General features: G+C 48.4%; 1 protein-coding gene across 1 annotated transcript in view; it reads right to left on the bottom strand.

The window, feature by feature from the left end:
* The window catches only part of AP3B2 (adaptor related protein complex 3 subunit beta 2), a 55,010-nt gene extending 34,604 nt beyond the window's left edge, over window positions 1–20,406 (bottom strand). The window contains exons 1-8 of the mRNA XM_083584550.1: window positions 20,119–20,406; window positions 12,936–13,011; window positions 10,895–10,969; window positions 8,363–8,458; window positions 6,152–6,312; window positions 5,040–5,106; window positions 3,489–3,671; window positions 823–999 (exon numbers count right to left, since the gene is read on the bottom strand). Coding sequence (XP_083440676.1) covers window positions 823–999; window positions 3,489–3,671; window positions 5,040–5,106; window positions 6,152–6,312; window positions 8,363–8,458; window positions 10,895–10,969; window positions 12,936–13,011; window positions 20,119–20,354 — 1,071 coding nt within the window. The 5' untranslated portion in view covers window positions 20,355–20,406. The remainder of the gene's footprint in view (window positions 1–822; window positions 1,000–3,488; window positions 3,672–5,039; window positions 5,107–6,151; window positions 6,313–8,362; window positions 8,459–10,894; window positions 10,970–12,935; window positions 13,012–20,118) is intronic.
* Window positions 20,407–21,219: the final 813 nt, after the last annotated feature.

Here is a 21,219-nt window from a genome sequence, read left to right on the forward strand (position 1 = left end):
CTGATCCATAAGATCAGACCTTGTTTTATGTGTCTGAATCTTCTGGATTTGCTTTATTCGCTACTACATGCCTTTATAGGTCTTTAAATTGCCATTTCACTGGTTTTAAGTTCCATTTTTGCTTCAATGATATATTGCCTTGTTTTTTAGACTGTACACCGCTTAGAGATCTTTGAAACATTAAGGGATAAAAAGGTAAAGGGACCCCTGACCGTTAGGTCCAGTCGTGACCGACTCTGGGGTTGCGGCACTCATCTCACTTTATTGGCCGAGGGAGCCGGCGTACATGTGGCCAGCATGACGTGCTTTCGAACTGCTAGGTGGGCAGGAGCAGGGACCGGGCAACAGGAGCTCACCCCGTCGCGGGGATTTGAACTGCTGACCTTCTGATCGGCACGTCCTATGCTCTGTGGTTTAACCCACAGCGCCACCTGCGTCCCTAGATTAAGCAGGATATGTATGCTTTTAAGTGAATAAAATAAAATCCACCACCAGGGGGCACTGTTCCAAGCCCCAGGTCGTCTGCACTGGGCCAAAGACCTTTTGCCCCTTCCCCTCTTTTTTGAAAACTTTTCTTACAGAGTAGCTGAGCATGCACAACATGCATCTATACATATCAATTAACATATGCAAATTGTATGCAAATCTGCACAGGGGATGGTGGGCTTTCCTCCTTTACCCTTGGGAAGAGATGAGTGGCCTACATTCCTCCTGCCTGCACCCATTTCAGAGATCGTGGTGGCAAGAGGAGCTGTCGTTCCTAAGGAACTCTGCCTCCCCGCAGGGGAAAGCACGGGGGGTGCTAGAGATGGTGGTTCTCACCGCAGCATTGCGACTCTGCAGCAGGGGCTTGGTGTTGCGCAGAAGCAGGCGGTGGTCGGGGTCCATGACGTACGGCTTGCGCTTCACCAAGGACGCTGGCTCTGCTTTGTCGTCCTTGGAGTCTTCCTCTTCGGAACCGTAAAAGGCTTTCTCGGAGCTCTCTTCCAGGAGGGACTCCTGCCAGGCACAAGGGAAGGAGAGGAGGCTGTCAGGATATTTCATAATACAGTGGTACCTCGGGTTACATACGCTTCAGGTTACATACGCTTCAGGTTACAGACTCCGCTAACCCAGAAATAGTGTTTCAGGTTAAGAACTTTACCTCAGGATGAGAACAGAAATCATGTAGCGGTGGCGCAGCAGCAGGAGGCCCCATTAGCTAAAGTGGTGCTTCAGGTTAAGAACAGTTTCAGGTTAACTACGGACCTCCAGAACGAATTAAGTTCTTAACCCAAGGTACCACTGTAATAACAATAATAATAATAATAATAATAAATTATTATTTGTATCCCGCCCATCTGGCTGGGTTTCCCCAGCCACTCTGGGCAGCTTCCAACAAAGACCAAAAATACACTAAAACGTCACGCATTAAAAACTTCCCTGAACAGGGCTGCCTTAAGATGTCTTCTGAATGTCAGGTAGTTGTTTATCACTTTGACATCTGCTGGAAGGGCGTTCCACAGGGCAGGCGCCACTACCGAGAAGGCCCTCTGCCTGGTTCCCTGCAGCTTTGCTTCTCGCAATGAGGGAACTGCCAGAAGGCCCTCGGCGCTGGACCTCAGCGTCTGGGCAGAATGATGGGGGTGGAGACGCTCCTTCAGGTATACTGGGCCAAGGCCGTTTAGGGCTTTTAAGGTCAGCACCAACACTTTGAATTGTGCTTGGAAATGTACTGCGAGCCAATGTAGGTCTTTCAAGACCAGTGTTATGTGGTCTCGGCGGCCACTCCCAGTCACCAGTCTAGATGCCACGTTCTGGATTAGTTGTAGTTTCTGGGTCACCTTCAAAGGTAGCCCCATGCAGAGTAGTTTCAGAGAAGAGGCCAGGCCAAAAAACGGTTGCTTAACAGAGGGACAGCTTCATTGTAACTGCCACCTAGAGTTGAAACAGTGGTATAACAGTTACCGTACTTTTCCCTGTATTAGACGAGGTTTTTTTTTACTTTAAAATAATGTTCAAAATCAGGGGTTGTCTTATACATGGGTAGTGCAGAAGGGGGACAGGCGATTGGTTGCAGCCGCAAGCAGGAGCTTGTGAGCAGCGATTGGGTTGGTGATTGGTGGCTACAGCAAGGGCTGTTGTGGATTGGCTGCCGCTGCGACAATTGGGCGTGCAATTTGCGGCTGCTAGTTTCAAGTTGGCAGACACTTAGCAGTTCCGGCATTGCTTGTTATTGGCTGCGTTTTTCAGTCGTGGGAATGATTTTTGTTAGTCGTCCCCCCCCCCCCCCCCAAAGAAAAGCTCAACTCCTCTGGGCAATTCTCCCCAAAAACTCTGAGCCATCTCCCCCCATTTTCTTAAATTGGAGTCCACAAAAATAGGGGGCGTCTTCTACACGGTGGCATGTTATACATAGAAAAATGTGGTAACTCTACATCACAGAGGCACCAGTGCAGATCGTGCCACTTTGCTTTGCTTTTTTTTTTTTTTTTTAAAAAAAAGCCCGGTTCCCAGAATATGGTCAAAAGAGCACTGCTAAATATGGTGAAAAGGGCATGGCCAAAAATGGAAGAAGAAGTACCAGCAAAAGAAGAATGGATACAAAAACCTATGGAATATGGAATATGCAGAAATTGCAAAAATAAGAAATCAAAATACAGTCATACCTCGGGTTGCGAACATGATCCATGCAGGAGGCACGTTCACAACCTGCAGCGTTCACAGCTGGAAGCGCCGTGTCTGCGCATGCATGTGACGCAATTCAGCGCTTCTGCACATGACGTCATTTTGCGCTTCTGCGCATGCGCGAGTGCCGAAACCCGGAAGTAACCCGTTCTGGTACTTCCGGGTTCGGCGTTGTCCACAACCCAACAATGTGCAACCCGCAGCATTCGTAACCTGAGGTATGACTGTAACAAACGTTTTATAAAAGAATGGAAATGGTTTGTTTAATATTTACAAATAAACTGTAAACAGATAAGAATATTGGCAGGGTTATTGTACTAACCTGCAGTTTTATAAGAGTATATACTTAACGTAGATGACTAAATGAGCAAATTAAGTTAATTTGGATTTGCAGAAAATATTAAAAATAAACCTAAGGAACCGCAGAAGGAGGGGGAAGGAAGCCAAGTTCTGAAATGTTAAAATGATCGTAAAATTATTGAAATGTATAAAATTGAAAAATCATAAATAAAATAATAATAGTACTGCCTACACTGACTGGAACCACCTTTCCAGGTATTCAGGCAGGTGATTCTCCCAGCCCTGCCTGGAGATGCTGGGGATTATGGACCTTCTGCATGCAATGCTCTACCACTGAGCTATTACCTTTCCCCCTCCAAAAAAATGTATCTGTGTATAGAAAATGCCACCTGCTGGATATAACCAAGGGCTGCACTTGTGGCCTTCTGAGCTACAACAGCCATGCCCCAGATTCTGGATAGCTTATCTCCAGAACCCAGGCAAGCGAATGCACGGGCTTCTCTCCTATCTGCTCCACTCACGTTTTGGTTGGGGCTGAGGAACTGGGTGCGAGCATAACGCGTCAGCATGTTGATGATCACCACCTGGCCCCACTCCTCCACGTCAATCAGCAGGTTGCACAGCTTGCGGTAGTTCTTGTGGATGAGGTCAATGCGCTCAGGGCAGACTTCCTCAAAGGCCATCACGACGCTGCCAGCCACCAGCTGGCCAAGGGAAACACAAAGAGGAGAAAAGGTTGTTTATGTAGGCCACTACTGCGGCCCGTGTTTCGTTAGCCCCAAAATGGAAAGTGAGCGAGGTCCCAAGCAAAGAAGATTGGCAACTTAAGCTGACGGAATATGCACAACTTGCAGACTACCCAGATAGAATAAGAGAACAAGAACAACATACATTTAAAGAAGATTGGAAAACATTTACAGTGGTACCTCTGGCTGCGAACGGGATCCGTTCCGGAGCCCCGTTCGCACCCAGAGCAGAACGCAACCCACGTCTTCATGTGCGTGGGTCACGATTCCCCGCTTCCGCAAATGCGCGTGATGTCATTTTGAGTGTCTGCCCATGCGCGAACAGCGAAACCCAGAAGTAACGCGTTCCATTACTTCTGAGTCACCGTGGAGCACAACCCGAAAACGCTCAACCTGAAGCAACTTCAACCTGAGGTGTGACTGTATTGAATATATGGGAAATAATTATGTACACCTGAAAACGCTGGCAGCATTGTAAATAAGTTTTGATGGCTGCAATAATGGAATATGGAATGGTATAGTTTTTGTAAAATACGCAGGGATTTATGATATGTAAAATGAACCATGGAAAGAGAGGAAAGGAAGTCATTGATATCTTAGGGATGTAAAATTTAATAAAAAATTATAGATATAAAAAACAAAGAGGAGAAAATGAGGCGCACTGAGGCAGAGATTGTGCGGGGCTCATGCAACTCCAAAAGGAGCAAGGTTTGCAGACCTATGATCTGGGTCACTGAAACAAGGATCCCCCACCTGGCATGGAAACACAGGTGCCAGGCTGGCAACAAATCAATTTTTAAAAATAGGATGAATAGGCAAGGTCCAGCATCTTTGTACCTCACCCAGCCCTTCACAGGCTAAACTTTGCCAGCCTGCTTAGAAAATTCAGCAACAGCCTTAAGTACTGGGGAGACGGGAGGAAAGAGATCCCAAAATAATAACAATTCCATGGGGTAGTTGTTGGGTGGGTTAGTTGCAGGAAAATCTACAAAAGGAGTCTTGCAGCAGCTTAAAAAACAACATATTTACTATGGTTTTCATGAACTAAACCAAGGAAAGGGAACCTGTAACTCTACAGTCTTTGTTGGTACTCCAACTCCCATCAGCCCCAGCCAGTAAAGGGTGATGGGAGTTGTAGTCTGGAGGGCAACAGACTCCCCATTGCTGGGTTAGAGAATTGCATTTGACTCTATAAAAATGTATGCCATAATAAATTGGTTGGTCTTTAAGGTGTGACAAGACCTTTGCGGGTTTTAGTGGTTTTTAAATTGACGTGTTCACCCCCACCCAAACAAAAAATGCTTCAGTTATGCCCTGCTTACTCACAGTTGTCTTATCTGACAGAAGCTTTTCGATGACCTCTATTAACTGGTCCTTTTGGTCTGAATCAAGGCTGAAAAGAAGAAAGACAAAATCAGTGTCAATAAGTGTTATTATACACTTCAGTCACGAGGTGGCACTCGATTTAGTTGTCTCTGGGGGTGGAGGAAGGCGTATCCTATAGCTTGCTGGAGAGAAAATAATGGAGTTATCGTCTAGCTTTCCAACTCGTAAGGTTGAAGCGCAGAAAGCAGGAACGCCATGGTACACGTGTCCGCACAACAAAACTTTCTCTTCTACAGCCACAGCAGGCAATGTTACTCTCCAACAGTTTGACTTTACCCTCAAAGGTGTACTCTCCATTGTCTTCTGAGACAGATGGATGCCAACCAACCAAAGGTATCATAACCAGAATTTGCATGATGGCTCCTGAGATGAAGGAGCAGGTTTTCCTCTATGTTTGGATACAACTGGATGCCATTTTGAATCAGGAAGTCAAACTGAATCATTAAAAACTGTACTTGATTTTGTTTGTTTATTTACAATCCCTGAGCAACAGGAATTAGGAGGTTGTGAGTGACGCTGTGGGTTAAACCACAGAGCCTAGGACTTGCCGATCAGAAGGTTGGCGGTTTGAATCCCTGCGACGGGGTGAGCTCCCGTTGCTCGGTCCCTGCTCCTGCCAACCTAGCAGTTCAAAAGCACGTCAAAGTGCAAGTAGATAAATAGGTACCGCTCCGGCTGGAAGGTAAACGGCGCTTCCGTGCGCTGCTCTGGTTCGCCAGAAGGGGCTTATTCATGCTGGCCACATGACCCGGAAGCTGTATGCCGGCTCCCTCGGCCAATAAAGCGAGATGAGCGCCGCAACCCCAGAGTCGGCCACGACTGGACCTAATGGTCAGGGGTCCCTTTACCTTTACCTTAGTTAAGCAATAGTGCAAAAGGAGCTTTAGGAAAAGGAAAAGGCACCATGCAATTCCAGCATGCAAACACAGCATGCTGCTTTCACTTTGCAATAGCACAAATGAATGAAGGTTCTGCAAGTCTGTAAAGGCAGTCTGGGTTCCGGGGCCTTAAAAAGAGGCTGGAAGAAGTGAAAGGAAGAGGCTCCCACTTACCTGTACAGCTTGGGGATGGCATGAGCCGCCGTTTTGCGTACATAGGGGGACATGTCAGAAGCCGCCTCCTTGATGGCTAGCATCATGATGGGCACAATAATGGGCACACGGATGCTGGAGAGAACGCGGAGGGCACTGGCTCGGATCAGCTGATTGGGATCCTGCGGCAAAGAGGAGGTTTGCATCAGGCACTCAAGCCTAGCAGACTTTTTCCACCAGGAAGGGGTTCAGGATAACCTCCATCCCAATAAATCTACAGCCGGCATGGGGAACTTCTGGCTCTTCCGATGTTGCTCAGATGAAATTCCCATCAACCTGTGGACACTGGCCATGCTTGCCATGCCTGATGGGAGTTGTAGTTCAGCAGCAGCGAAAGATCAAAGGTTCCTCGTCCCTAAGCCACAACACCATCTGTTCCTGGGAGAGACTACTCCTTGCTAGGGAGGCAAAAGAATAAAACCACTAAGCTGTATTTTACATACAGCTAGGGATGCGGGTGGCGCTGTGGGTTAAACCACAGAGCCTAGGACTTGCCGATCAGAAGGTCTGTGGTTCGAATCCCCGCAACGGGGTGAGCTCCCGTTGCTCGGTCCCTGCTCCTGCCAACCCAGCAGTTTGAAAGCACATCAAAGTGCAAGTAGATAAATAGGTACTGCTCCGGCAGGAAGGTAAACGCCGTTTCCGTGAGCTGCTCTGGTTTGCCAGAAGCGGCTTAGTTATGCTGGCCACATGACCCGGAAGCTGTACGCCGGCTCCCTCGGCCAATAAAGCGAGATGAACACCGCAACCCCAGAGTCGGCCATGACTGGACCTAATGGTCAGGGGTCCCTTTACCTTTTTTAAGCTTGGTTCCTCCTCTTGCTGTCTCCTTACATTAGACCAGAGATGTGGAACCCTTGGCTGTCCAATGATCCTAAACTTATGCAAGAGTGATTTTTGCATTTTTGTAAGCTTGCTTTGCTGTTGTTGTTGTTGTTCAGTTTTAAATCAATTATTTGTATCCTATGCATTGTGACCAATTGTGACAGCTTATAGCTTTTAGCAATAAAAATTCATTCATTCTGTGGCAGAATGTCTGCCCTGCATGCAGAAAGCCCATCTCTAGGTAGGGTTGAAAGAGAGTCTTGCCTGAAACCCTGGAGAGCCACGGCCAGTCAGTGTAGACAAAACTGTGCTAGATGAACCAAGAGTTGCCTCTGTGTAAAGCAGCTTTCTGTGTTTCTATATTCACAAGGAACTCTCTCAAGCTACATGGGAGCCAGTTCAATGTAAAATAGCCCAGCAACATCAAGAAGACCCCTTTCCTCCAGATCTCTTTCATGAGGTCTCTCCTTCTGTTCACAAGTTTCATGTTCCCTTCGGTCAAACTCAGCCCTGCCTGGTTGATTTATACCCCAGCAGGAAACCTGAGCTTGTCAACTGAGACACACAGACGAACTCCCAAGTCTCCTTTGGCAACGATGGTTGTAGAAGATTAAAACCCGACTCACAAAAAGAGCAGCATCTTAGGAAGCCTAGTTTGGCCATCTTGGCAAAGAGGAAATGTTACATGTTTGGGGGGGGCAAGGGGAGGTTACCCTCTGAAAACACAGAATAATCTAATGATCAAACTAGATGCGATGTTTGCCATGGAGCTTGGCATTGTATAGCTGCCTTTTGTAAAAATGAAAACAAAACAATTGCTGGGAGTGGGGCAGCGATGACTGGCGGCCATTGGGAGAGGTGGGGCAAAAGGGAGGTCAACAGTAGGTGGCGCTAGAGCCAATGACCGGCAGAATCAACTGATTCTAGTTTGGTCCCATTCTTCTTCCTATTGAAGAGAACTACCAAGACTTAGGAAGGAGAAGCTGACAAACATAGGCAATCCAGCTATCTCTCTAAATAACTATTTGAAATTGACCTGGGTCTTGAGTTGCACAGGTAGTAAGAAAGCAGGCAGTTAGGGCCTGGAGGAAGGCAGAGTGAGGTTAATGGGGCAGTGCTCCATTCATCCAAATGGACCAGCCTTCACTGGAGGGGGGGCATGAAGCCTTTGCCCTGTCACACACCCAATCAAGCTCCCCACCTCCTGCTATTTGCAAGGTGGAAAGTGCCCACTTTGGACCCCAGGAAGCAGTTTAAGAAGCCTGTCATATATTCGCTCCACCCTAGAGCAACTCTCAATGACAAAAGCAAAGCTTAGACTCTGCCTCCCCTCCCCCATCATCCAACCTTGAGTCCTCTCTGGAAGGTAGAGATGGAGAGCAGGGCCAAATCTTGCTGTTCCTCCGCGTATCGAACCAGGTAAACATACACAAGCTTCTTCACCTGCCAGAGAAAAAGCATCCTTAGTTGGAACTAAGCAAACCACCAGTTTTTGCTCCCCCCCCCCAACTCTACAATGAAGGCTTTTTGGGTGACAGCAAGGAGGAAGCGCTGATACAGCAAGGCACCTTCCACTGGCCTGGAAAAGGGAGGGAAGAGGAAAATAAGCAAAATCTACAATGGTCAAAGGTCAGGGGTGATGGGAACTAAGTTCGAGAGCATCTGGAGGACCAGTGTCTCACCCTCAATTTAGCACTATGAGCAATGTCTGGCTATGCAAAAAGCATTCCAGGAGAGTGGATTTCTCCCAGAATCCTTTGTGCCATACTTTCCTCAAGACCATCTATTACAGTGCCCAACGCATTTGCACTTTGGAATCACTTTCAATGCCTAGGGGGAGAGTGGCTGGTCACCTAGTCTCTACGGTGACAGCAATGGCACTTCTAAAATAAAACGCTTCTTCCTTTTTTATTTACCGTATTTTTCGCTCTATAGGACGCACTTTTTCCCCTCCAAAAATGAAGGGGAAATGTGTGTGCGTCCTATGGAGCGAATGCAGGCTCCTTGGCTTCGCGGCGACGCGCCTGTCCTGGAAGCCGGAGGAGGAACAGAAGGGTCTCCTTCTGTTCCTTCTCCAGCTTCGCTGAAGGGCGCTGCACCTTCTCCCTCTCTGCGCAGCACCTCTCCTGTGAAGGAGGGGCGCTGCTCAGAGAGAGAGAGAAGGCGCAGTGCCCCTTCAGCGATGCGCCAGTCCTGGCTTCTGCTTTAGCCCTGTGCAGCCTCTTTGGGCAGGGGGAGCCTTCATCCCGCTGCCCTGAAGAGGCTTGGCGCGGTTACCCCAGAAGCCAGAACAGCCACACGGTATCCCAGAAGCCAGATCCCTCTTGCTGTTCTGGCTTCTGGGGTTCAGAATATTTTTTTCTTGTTTTCTGCCTCCCAAAACTAGGTGCGCCCTATGGTCCGGTGCGCCCTATGGTGCGAAAAATACGGTACTTGAAACATTTATAGCACCTTTTGGAGCCGATTTACAAAAGGGTGCATATAAAGATAAATAGAAGACAACTGAATCACAATCTACTTACATGCATTTTACATAGTAATTATCTTAACAGAACACAAAAAGAAATTCAAAACATTTAGAACCAGCAATAGAAATAACTAAAGACAAAAGGGAAGGACCCCAGTGGACTTCCTGTGAGAAAGAGTTTTGGTGCTACCACAAAGAAGAGTGATCACCCTCCATGCAATATGAGATTTTAAGCAGAGACACATTGTTGTTGTTTAGTCGTTTAGTCGTGTCCGACTCTTCGTGACCCCATGGACCAGAGCATGCCAGGCCCTCCTGTCTTCCACTGCCTCCCGCAGTTTGGTCAAACTCATGCTGGTAGCTTCGAGAACACTGTCCAACCATCTCGGCCTCTGTCATCCCCTTCTCCTTGTGCCCTCCATCTTTCCCAACATCAGGGTCTTTTCCAGGGAGTCTTCTCTTCTCATGAGGTGGCCAAAGTATTGGAGCCTCAGCTTCACGATCTGTCCTTCCAGTGAGCACTCAGGGCTGATTTCCTTCAGTGGATAGGTTTGATCTTCTTGCAGTCCATGGGACTCTCAAGAGTCTCCTCCGGCACCATAATTCAAAAGCATCAATTCTTGACACATTAGTCAATCTTAAATGTTGGAGCGGGGGTGGGAAAGAGATATTCCCTGAGGTAATCAGGACTCAGCCCTATATTAAATCTTAGTACATGATCTCAGCCATCTGTAAAACAACACTGTAAGGGTAGGGCAAACATTATAGATTGGACGGGAGTGGGGATGGGGAACTGAAACAGGGACTTCTTGGCTTCTTGCTCCCATTCTAAGCCATCACATTATTTCACATGGAGTCTGTATCCTTCAGGGTGTGGCTGGACTCCAGCTCCCATCAGCCCCAGCCACCATGACCCATGGGAGCTGTAGTCCAGCAGTATCTGGAGGGACACATGTTCCCAATCCCTGCTATTCCAGCTCAAATTACCCGGCAACCTTCTTTCCAGGAAACCACAGCAGTTCTCTGAGAGTCCCTCTGTTGCACAGAAATCAATGCATTAAAGGTCTCATGTGGGCTGGATAGCTGTTCTCTAGTCACCCTAGACTAGGAAAAGTCTTATCTAGGACAATTGGGAGTCCTTCAGATGCTGCAGTGTACAACTCCCAAAATCCCTAATCACTGGCCACGTTGACTTGGGCTGATGGAGTCCAACAATGTTCAGAGTGCCCCATGTTCTTCCAGACTATCTGTACAAGCTAAAAGCAGCCACTTAAGAAAAAGACCTGGAGAAACTGCCCCAGGCTGCTGCCGTTGTCTGCAAGGGATTGTAAGATATTTTGCCTATTTTAGCATTGAGCAGCACATAAAAAGAAAGGGAAATAATAACAACAGCAGCAGCAACAGCAGCTTACCTCTATATTCTTGCAAGCCACATTTTTTACCACAGCTGGAAAGAGATCGGATGCATTCTTGCCTCGTGCAATCATCTGGGAGAAGAGAAGAGAAACAGCAGTGGGGTAGCTAGTCAAGAAATCTGAACTAAGAACCCCCACTTTTAATTGGTCAGTTGCTACCACCCCTCCCGTGTGTACACTGGTACCATCACTTCCAGTATCTTTATAGTAGGAAACACATCAAACTGCACATCGCCCACTGCTATTCCTGACCTCCCAAGCAGCCCATTAAAATTGCAGTGGTTAGGTGTTCCTCTCCAAGACAGTGCAGGGGAGCTATAGAGAAAGGATGAACCCCTGTAAAATTCAGGGAAAGGACTGGTTGCTGATGGGGCCTGGAAACTCAAAACAAAATGAGAAGTGGGTTCTCCTTTGTTGAACCACAGACGTGACGACCATCTGTCACTTGAGTTACAAAACTCCTGCGCTTAGCTCAACCAGATGACTGTGGACCTTTCAATTCAAAAATCCTATAGTTCAATCAGTGGGGCCATCTGCACTCATCCCCCTAAATAATCCTGGGAACTGTAGTTTGCTAAGCATGCTGGAAGTTGTTAGGAGATCCCGATCCCCCCCCCCCCCGCAGCTACAATTCCAGAGTTCCCTAGGAAATGCAACTAAACTGTGAAACCACTCTGGGAACTGGAACTGCGTGAGGGGCACAGGGTCTCCTAACAGCTGTCAGCAACCTTAACAAACCACAGTTCCCAGGATTCTTTGGAGGAAGTTTTTGCTGTGTTAGCAGCACTGAAGCAACCTCTCTGGGACACAGGCCTGTGGCTGGAGGTCCTGGGCTACCCAGACAAGAAGTCCCCTCTCTCGGCCTCACTCATGTGGTCCAGAGGAAAGCAAGGCAATACCTTTGGCACCAGCTTGGCTGCAAGAGTCGCTGGAAGGAGGCATACAAGAAGAAGAAGAAGAAGAAGAAGAAGAAGAAGAAGAAGAAGAAGAAGAAGAAGAAGAGGAGTTTGGATTTGATATCCCGCCTTTCACTCCCCTTCAGGAGTCTCAAAGCGGCTAACATTCTCCTTTCCCTTCCTCCCCCACAACAAACACTCTGTGAGGTGAGTGGGGCTGAGAGACTTCAGAGAAGTGGGACTGGCCCAAGGTCACCCAGAAGCTGCATGTGGAGGAGCGGAGACGCGAACCCGGTTCCCCAGATTACGAGACTACCGCTCTTAACCACTACACCACAAGGCGCCATCCAACCCTCTTAGGGACTCCACTCTGGATTTGTGTAGGGTTTAGTCCTTAGCCTTTTTTCTCCCATAGATGGGGGAAGCCGTGACTGTTTAAAGTAGTAAGATCCTGCTTTAAATGCATAGCAAAGATGGTACAAATTGGGCCTCTGGACCTGACATTATTCACTCAGTCAGCAAGTGTGCAAATGTGTGTTTTAAGTAAACAGCATCATGGGCCCTCCACAGCTGCCAATAACTTTTTTTTAATGTGCACAATTGCTTATATCTTGTCCGGTTTGACTCTCAGGATCGAGCCCTCAAATCAAAATTTTGGAGTATTGGGTGGGGCAGGGAGTGGTACTCACAGCTGTGTACAAGGAACAGACAACCTATTAAGTGCCAGGGCAACGCTGCAGGCATTAGTGCCAGGGCCTAATACAGCGGCACCTTGGTTCCGGGAGTCTGTTTAACTCCCGGAACTGTTTGAAAACCAAGATGCAGCTTCTGATTGGCTGCAGGAGCTTTCTGCAGTCATGCAGAAGCCGCGTTGGATGTTCAGCTTCCAAAAAACGTTCGCAAACCGGAACATTTGCTTCCGAGTTTGTGGCGTTCGGGAGCCGATTTGTTTGGAAGCCAAGCCATTCGAGAACCAAGATACCACTGTACAAGCGGATGGCAGGGCCCTTTTGCCAAGCACTGAGAGAGCATGCACAGCAAAGACTGTCAGCAGGAAAGCTCGGTTGGTTGTTCCAGGTTTCACCCCAAGAGTACAATTCCCTATTCTCACGCCGTAGCCAAGTCGCAAGCGGGGAACTTACCGCTACAATCCGCTTCATGGCCTCGAGCTTCAGAGAATCCTTGTTGCTGTCCAGCATCTCCTTCAGGTCATCGTGTCTGCAAAACATACAGAAAAATCATGCCATGGGCACAGAGACGTTCCAGGGAGGCGGTAGCGGTGCTCACTGTTGCAGAATCTAGAGCCACTTTTCATAGAATCATAGAGTTGGAAGAGACCACAAGGGCCATCGAGTCCAACCCCCTGCCAAGCAGGGTTGTTCCAGGTTTCACCCCAAGAGTACAATTCCCTATTACTGTTTAACAGATCACTGCCTTGCCGTGGCAAAGGGGCTTGAATAACTCAGAGAAGCTATGAACTATGCCGAGCAGGGCACCCAATATTTTAAGGCTAGCAGATTTGCAGCACCATCCTACTAAAAGAAATAAAAATTCCACTGAGTTCAATATGGCTCACTCCCAGGTAAGCATGCAGATGCTTCCGTAAGTTGGAGACCACTTTGCCAGATACCTGAAGAGCAGTGAGAAACATGGAGAGGTTGCCACACAGTGCAAGGGTCTCCTTGAGGTTTTCCTCCAACACCCACAAAGCCTCAGATCCACCACAACCCACACAATTCCCTCTTAGTTATGAGGCACTAAGGGTGGTTATCTTTTTCTCCCTCGAAAAGTACATAAAAGTTGAAGGAGGAAGTTTTTCACTTCCTCTTTCAGCTCTATGAACTTCTCAAGGCTCAGACTGGTTCTACTGGATTCAACTTTGATCCAGATCTGCTGGAAAAGCGAAGTGTATATATGGTACCCTTTCCCTTTCTCTCTCCCAGGGCAGGGCGACTGATCTGGGACCGGGGGAAGAGAAATGACCAGAACCCTAACAAATCCAAAAGTGCCCATGCTAATATTGCACTCAGGTCCTGTTTGTGGGTATCGCACAGGCAACTGGTGAGAATAGGATGGTGGACTAAATGGGTCTTTGGCATAGCACTCCTTGCATTACTAAATTCCAAGGCAGATCCATCTCTCTGTATAAGAGTTCCATAAGAACTTCAGAAGAGCCTTCCTGGATCAGGCTAGTGACCCAATCCAGTCCAGCATCTTGTTTTCAGAGTGGCAGACCAGGTGCCTGCAGGATTCAAGCACAAGAACACTCTCATGTAAGAAATTAGGAAGAGCCTGCAGGATCCCAGAAATCATATATAATGAGTCAGGGGACTGCCATCAAGAGGGGGGAGGGAGGTAGGAACATACAGAGAGCCTCCCACTTTGAGCAGCAGTAACACTCTGTCCCCCTTCATGGATCACTGCATGCCGTGGCAAAGGGGCTTGAATAACTCAGAGAAGCTATGAACTATGCTGAGCAGGGCACCCAAGATGTACAGGTCATAGTGGAGAGTTTTGACCAAACGTGATAAAAAAAACGAAGATCATGGCCACTGGGCTCATCACCTCCTGGCAAATAGAAGGGGAAGAAATGGAGGCAGTAAGAGATTTTACTTTCTTGGGCTCCATGATCACTGCAGATGGTGACAGCAGTCACAAAATTAAAAGACGCCTGCTTCCTGGGAGGAAAGCAATGACAAACCTAGACAGCATCTTAAAAAGTAGAGACATCACCTTGCCAACAAAGGTCCGTATAGCAAAAGCTATGGTTTTCCCAGTAGTGATGTACGGAAGTGAGAGCTGGACCAGAAAGAAGGCTGATTGCCGAAGAATTGATGCTTTTGAATTATGGTGCTGGAGGAGACTCTTGAGAGTCCCATGGACTGCAAGAAGATCAAAGGTATCCACTCTTAAGGAAATCAGCCCTGAGTGCTCACTGGAAGGACAGATCGTGAAGCTGAGGCTCCAATACTTTGGCCACCTCATGAGAAGAGAAGACTCCCTGGAAAAGACCCTGATGTTGGGAAAGATGGAGGGCACAAGGAGAAGGGGACGACAGAGGATGAGATGGTTCGATGGTGTTCTTGAAGCTACCAGCATGAGTTTGATCAAACTGCGGGAGGCAGTGGAGGACAGAAGTGCCTGGCGTGCTCTGGTCCATGGGGTCATGAAGAGTAGGACACGACTAAATGACTAAACAACAACAACAACACTTTGTCAGAGACTGGTGTCAGCGAAGCCTCAGGCGAAATGGAAGAAGAAAGATGGGGAGAGGGGAGGCAAAGGCTCACAGACTTATCTGAGAGCCCCAGCACCGATCCCAGGGAGGCAAAAAGGGACGCAGAGATGCAACTTCCGTTGCCTAGTTTTGGCAGGGGTGTCAAGCATAAGGGAAAAAGGTGGAGACTGGGCGTGTGGAGGTTCTTATGCTGGGGGGGGGGAGACAGGAAAAGCCCACTCTCAGAATCTGCTAGCAACTGAGGGAGACATGAACTTTGGGTGTCTGCACTGTACATAGTTTGCACCAAATAAAACCTGTAAAAAGGCAGGTCAGAGTCCTGGCTGTTTACTCGTGAGCAACCATACTCTTCCCTCACATAATTAAATGGGGGGGGGGGAAATGTTTTAAAAAACTTTTGTAAAAAAAAACCCAGAAGCTTTTTTATTAGGAATTGTGGGTTCTGATATTCCAAAGGAGCAGAAAAGACTTTTTATGCATGCGACAACAGCCGCAAGGATACTACTAGCTCAGAGATGGAAAGAAGATAAAGTCCCTACCAGAAAGGAATGGCAAATTAAGCTGTTGGACTGTGCTGAAATGGAAAGGCTGAATGCAAAGTTCAGGAACCACGAAGATCAAAACTTCAACAAAGAATGGGAATTTTTAAAAATTTATCTAAGGGACCACTGTAAGCAGATGAAAACACTAGGAGGAGTTCAATAACACTTGTAATGTAGCAAATATTATGGACAAAATAGAGAGATATGTGGATTATGAAATAATATGCAGTTGAAAAGGATGACAGTAAGATCCATGAAGGGGAAGGTGTGAAGTCCAGAGATTCAGACAAATCTCTAAATATGGATATGTATTTTGTATTGTACTGTTATAATTCTATATTTGCAAAACCAAATAAAAATTATTATTTTTTTTAAAAAGGAAGATCCTTCAGGCCCATCAGGCCAATGGCCCATCAAGTCCAGCATCCTGTTCTCACAGTGGCCATGCAGATGCCTGCGGAAACTCACAAGCAGAACCTAAGCACAATAGCACTCTCCCTTCCTGTATTTTCCAGCAACTGGCATTCAGAAGCATTATAGTCTTGGACTGCCCAGGCAGAGCACAGTCATCATGGCTGGTAGCCATTGATGGCCCCCTCCTCCATGAATCTGCCTAATCCTTTTTTTAAACCATCCAAGTTTGTGGCCATCTCTGCCTCGGAGTAAGGTCTATAGTTCTAGCATTCATGGGATGTCCACCAGTTCTAACTTCATGAGAAGAGCTTTTCTCTGTCCACTGCCTCCATCCCAAGTCTAGTTTCCATGCTAAAGGGAAGTGGCTGATGGCTCAGGGGTGGAGCTTGGTGAGCTGGCATGGCATCATGCGCGACACAGTTGCTTAGAGCGTGGCGCTGGTAACGCCAAGGTTGCAGGTTCGATCCTCTCATGGGAGAGCTGCATATTCCTGAAGGGGGTTGGACGAGATGGTCGCTTCAGGTCTTCTAGAGCCAGTGTGGTGGAGTGGTTAGGAGTGGTGGACTCGTAATCTGGGGAACCGGGTTCGAGTCTCCACTCCTCCACATGCAGCTGCTGGGTGACCTTGGGCTAGTCACACTTCACTGAAGTCTCTCAGCCCCACTCACCTCACAGAGTGTTTGTTGTGGGGGAGGAAGGGAAGGAGATTGTTAGCTGCTTTGAGACTCCTTCAGGTAGTGATAAAGCAGGATATCAAATCCAAACTCCTCCTCTTCTTCTTCTTCTTCTTCTTCTTCTTCTTCTTCTTCTTCTTCTATGTCAGGTGTCATTTTGCAAACTTCCATCATGTCACCTCATGCTTGCTTTTTTTCCTAAACTAAAACGTGCCAAAAACTGCAACATTTCTTCATAGGAGAATCACTCATTTTAGTTGCCATTTCTGAACCTTCTCAAACTCTACAATACAGTGGTACCTCGGGTTAAGAACTCAATTTGTTCTGGAGGTCCATTCTTAACCTGAAACTGTTCTTAACCTGAGGTACATTTTAGCTAATGGGGCCTCCGGCTGCCACCGTGACGCCGCCGCACGATTTCTGTTCTCATCCTGAAGTAAAGTTCTTAACCCGAGGTACTATTTCTGGGTTAGTGGAGTCTGTAACCTGAAGCGTCTGTAACCCAAGGTACCACTGTATCCTTTTTGAGGTGAGGCAACCAGAAGTGTACACAATGTTCCAGTTGTGGTCGTACTTTAGAATTGTATAATGGTGTTACGATATTGAAAGTTTTATTTTCAATTCATTTCCTAATGACCCCTAGCATGGAATCTGCCCTTTTCACAGGAGGGTCAACAAACAAAGTCTTTGGCAAAGCCAATTGAGAAAGGAAGCCCAGCTACGTCCACACATGCATGGGGCAGGGCTGCTGAGCCGTATCCCCACTCCTCATGGGGACACAGCTCACTAGCGTACCATAGAGTTCCTCCAGGCTCTGCTTCCCAGAGGAAGCCTCCCTTCCTCCAGCGGAGACTGAAGGAGCAAAGACACAAAAGGAACAGAGGCAGGGAGAGAAACTCGACCCTGGCAAACCACTTGCACAAAAGGAATCCAAACCCACAGCAGCTTGTGAAATATTTATCCCCCTCCGGAATTTATTCACAGCAGCCTGAAAAAGAAGCCGTGGCTCAGAGGCAGTTGCCACAGCAACATCAATGCCAGGCATTTCACAAACATGTCCATGGCAGGCATTAAACTCCAGGCTGAGATCATGCATAGCCACCTGGCATCCTTAGGAAGAGGCTACAGGTTATCTCCCCAGCCATGGAGGAAGCACAACATTGGCCGGCCGGTAGGACTCAGCTTCTGCCACATCTATGCAAAAGCCTTCCAGTTGCGTTTAAGTCTCTCTTTCTATATATGCCTCCAGTGGTACCATCAGGATAGGACTTTGGGACAGAAGATCAGAGGCCGACTCTGCAGAATGAGCAGAAGGACACCCTTCAAACACATGCTCACATTTTGAAGCATGTAATACACATCACCATCTCAGGAGCACCACCCACCCAATAGCACCATTAAGTCCAGGATCTGAAACAGTAGTGGGCAAGCTCCATGGGCTTCATTGGGCCTCTCCATTTAGCCTGGAAGGCCATCCTGGTCAAACCATGTCCAGTCTAAAGCTGATTGTCGGTGCTTACAATGTTTGGTGCGCAGGGCTTTGCTAGAGCTGCAGTGGGGCTTGCAAAGGACTGTAGAGTTTGATTTCAAACTCGGCCTGCCTGGGGTGGGCAGAGATAAGGATCCAGTCCCTCAGTCTGTCTAAAATTGCACCACTGCCTGCGGTCCCCAAGTATTCCCTTTGGTGTTTGCTTTGGATGACCACAGGGCGCTTCCACCAGGCTTGACCCATCATGCCAAAGCATCTCTCCAGTCGTATGAGCCGACCAAGCTGGTAGAAGATAAGGGAATCCAAGTAGCTAAGACATTCAGGGACTGGACCCTTCTGTGACACATTAAACAAAACAAGAAGTCAATCACAGTGTTAAATGGGATTTGCTCCCATGTAAGCAACTTCAGAATTAGAGTATTAGACTGCAGTCCTAACCACCTCTACTCAGAAGTCAAGTTTTACATTTGGGTAAGTGTGGTCAGCGTATTGCAGCCTTGGTCAATGAATTAGCTTAATGTACTACATACAAAATATTCTGAACAACTAAAAGAAGTGTGCTCAATTAATCAAAGAGATTTTTTTGAAGAAAGTATTCATCCAAGTACTAAGAAGAACTGTAGAAGACACATGGCAACTTGCATTGCTTCCTGCACAAGGTAACTTAAAGATTAGCCCTGCTGGATCAGACCAAAGACCCCAAAATCCTGCTCTCACAGTGATCAACCAGATATCTCTGGGAAGCCACCAAACAGGGCAAGGGTACAGCACAGCTGCACTCCCCATACTTGTGAAACACAGCAAGGGGCATTCAGAGGCATTAGTGGATAAATAGGAGAACCATTCTTGCAACACACTACCTGCTGAATCAGACACATACATGGTGGTGCAGCAAAAAAAAGTGCTAGCACATTTGCAAAGCAAAGAAATGTCTGGTGTGGTTTCAGATTGGATGGGAACTACAAGTTGAGATTTTGGCATTACAGGGAGTTGGACATCCTTGGGGTCCCTTTCAACTCTACAATTCTATCATTCTCTGATTCTAGGATTTAAAAAACCACAAAGTACACCCCCTCCCTTTATAAATACTGTTTATCTTATTTGCGCATGGTTAATATCTAGTATCAAAAAATCTGGTGCGATGGACTTTTCAGTCTATAATTGGTTAAGGTGGCCTCAGTAATTATTGTATTCTCTGGGTTAACCCTCCAATTTAACAAAGTTTTAAAAAAAAGTTTACTTTTGTTCTATCCCTCATCTCATTTGTTATGTTATTTACAGTCATACCTCGAGTTACAGACACTTCAGGTTGTGCTTTTCCGGGTTACGGACTCCCGAAACCCAGAAGTACCGGAATGGGTTACTTCTGGGTTTCAGCAGTTGCGCATGCACAGAAGCACTAAATCGTGCTCTGCGCATGCGCAGAAGCGCCAAACTGCAACCCGCGCATGCACCACTGCAGGTTGCGAACATGCATCCTGCACAGATCACAGTCGCAACCCGAGAGTCCACTGTACTTGATTTGGCGGGGGGGGGGCTGCTGCCCCCCTGCCTATGCCAATGCCTCTCTGGCTTGCTTCGCCTTGAGTGTTTTTGCCTGGCTGGAATGTGTCCTTGAACACTGATAAGTGCCTCTTGCTTTCCCAGAAGGAGATTTTGAGAAGGGCGTGAGAGAGTGCACACAAACCAGCCTACAGAACACAGATACAATTTACATTCATTGTCCCGCCCACTTTTCCCTCTGTCCCTGCCCCCCCCAGGCATGTGGCCCCTGGAAAGTTGCTCAGGTGGGAATGCGGCCTCCGGCTTGCGAAGGGCTCCCTACCCCTTGCAACCTCCTGGGGAGGAGCCTGCCTCCTTGCATCCCTTAAAGCACCCTTCACCGACGGCGATGGCTACTGATAACCTCGCCCGTTTAGCCGCAGAAGGCGCGGGGAACGCGCCCCCCGAGGCAAAAGCCCACCCTACCGTAGCGGCTGCACCACGCTGCCGTCGAGGCTGCTCTCGTGCTGGGAGACCGCGTCTTGCTCGGGCGCCTTGAGCTGCCTGGATTCATCGCCTTCCAAGGTGCTGTACCAACTCTGCTGGGCGCCGTCGGGCACCAAGACGGGGCTTTTGGCCTCCTCGCCCGCCGCGCCCCCCGTCTGCTGGGACTTCACCAAGTTGGCCGCGCTGGCGGGCAGCTGTTGCAGCAGCTTCTGCATCTCCGAAAGGGACGCGGGGCGCACGGACCGCCTTTCAGCAGCGGGGAAATGGCTTGCGCTGCGCCCAGGGACAGAGGGCGACCCTAGACGGCTGAGCCAAGGTTTGCTTGGTGGGGGGAGTCCCCACTCCCGTTGCTCCTTAGCTCCCAAGTCCCGAAACTCAGGGGGTCGCTGAAGCCGGAAAGCTGGCCAGGGAAAGCATGGTCCCCCCGCTCCCCTGGCGTGCGCCCCCTCGAAAGCTCAGCCTCCCCTTGCTCGGCCAGCCACGTTAGCACGTCTGCCGCTGGCGCTGGCTTGCCGGGCTGGGGGCGGGTCTTCTGGCAGCTCCCAACCACTCCGACGACAGCCAGCCAGCCAGCCAGCCAGCGGCCCCGTCCCTCCCGCCGCCGCCTTCTCGCCTGAAACCAGACGCTGCAGCAGCAGCAGCAGCCGCTTCTTAGACGCCCGCCCGGGACGCTGAAGCGGTGGCGAAGGCGGGAGCAGCGCCATCTGGCGGCCGCCTGCGGAAAAGTCAGGCAACGCCCACGGGAATCCCTCGCTCCCGCGGGGAGGGAAGGCGTCGTGAGCAAGGAGCCCACAAACCCTCGTGGGCGAAAACCCCAACCAATAGGATCGTTTGTTTCGTCTTTGTTTTTTGTAAGGGGGTGGGCATGGATAAAGTAGCTCATCTAAAGAGATGGGGAGCGACACTCCTACACCTTTGTTCAAATGCCTGCTTTTGCAGAACTGCTTCCTGGGTGAATTTTGGGCCAGTCGTTCTCTCTTCCTTGCCTACCTCAAAGGGTTGCTGTGAGCATGAAATGTGGAGGCGACTTTTGCTTCTTGGAGGAAAGAAATGCATTGCATTTCAATAAGGTGGCTGCAA

This window comes from Podarcis filfolensis (genome assembly GCF_964270895.1).
Source record: "Podarcis filfolensis genome assembly, chromosome: 14".
Taxonomy (NCBI): Eukaryota; Metazoa; Chordata; class Lepidosauria; order Squamata; family Lacertidae; genus Podarcis; species Podarcis filfolensis.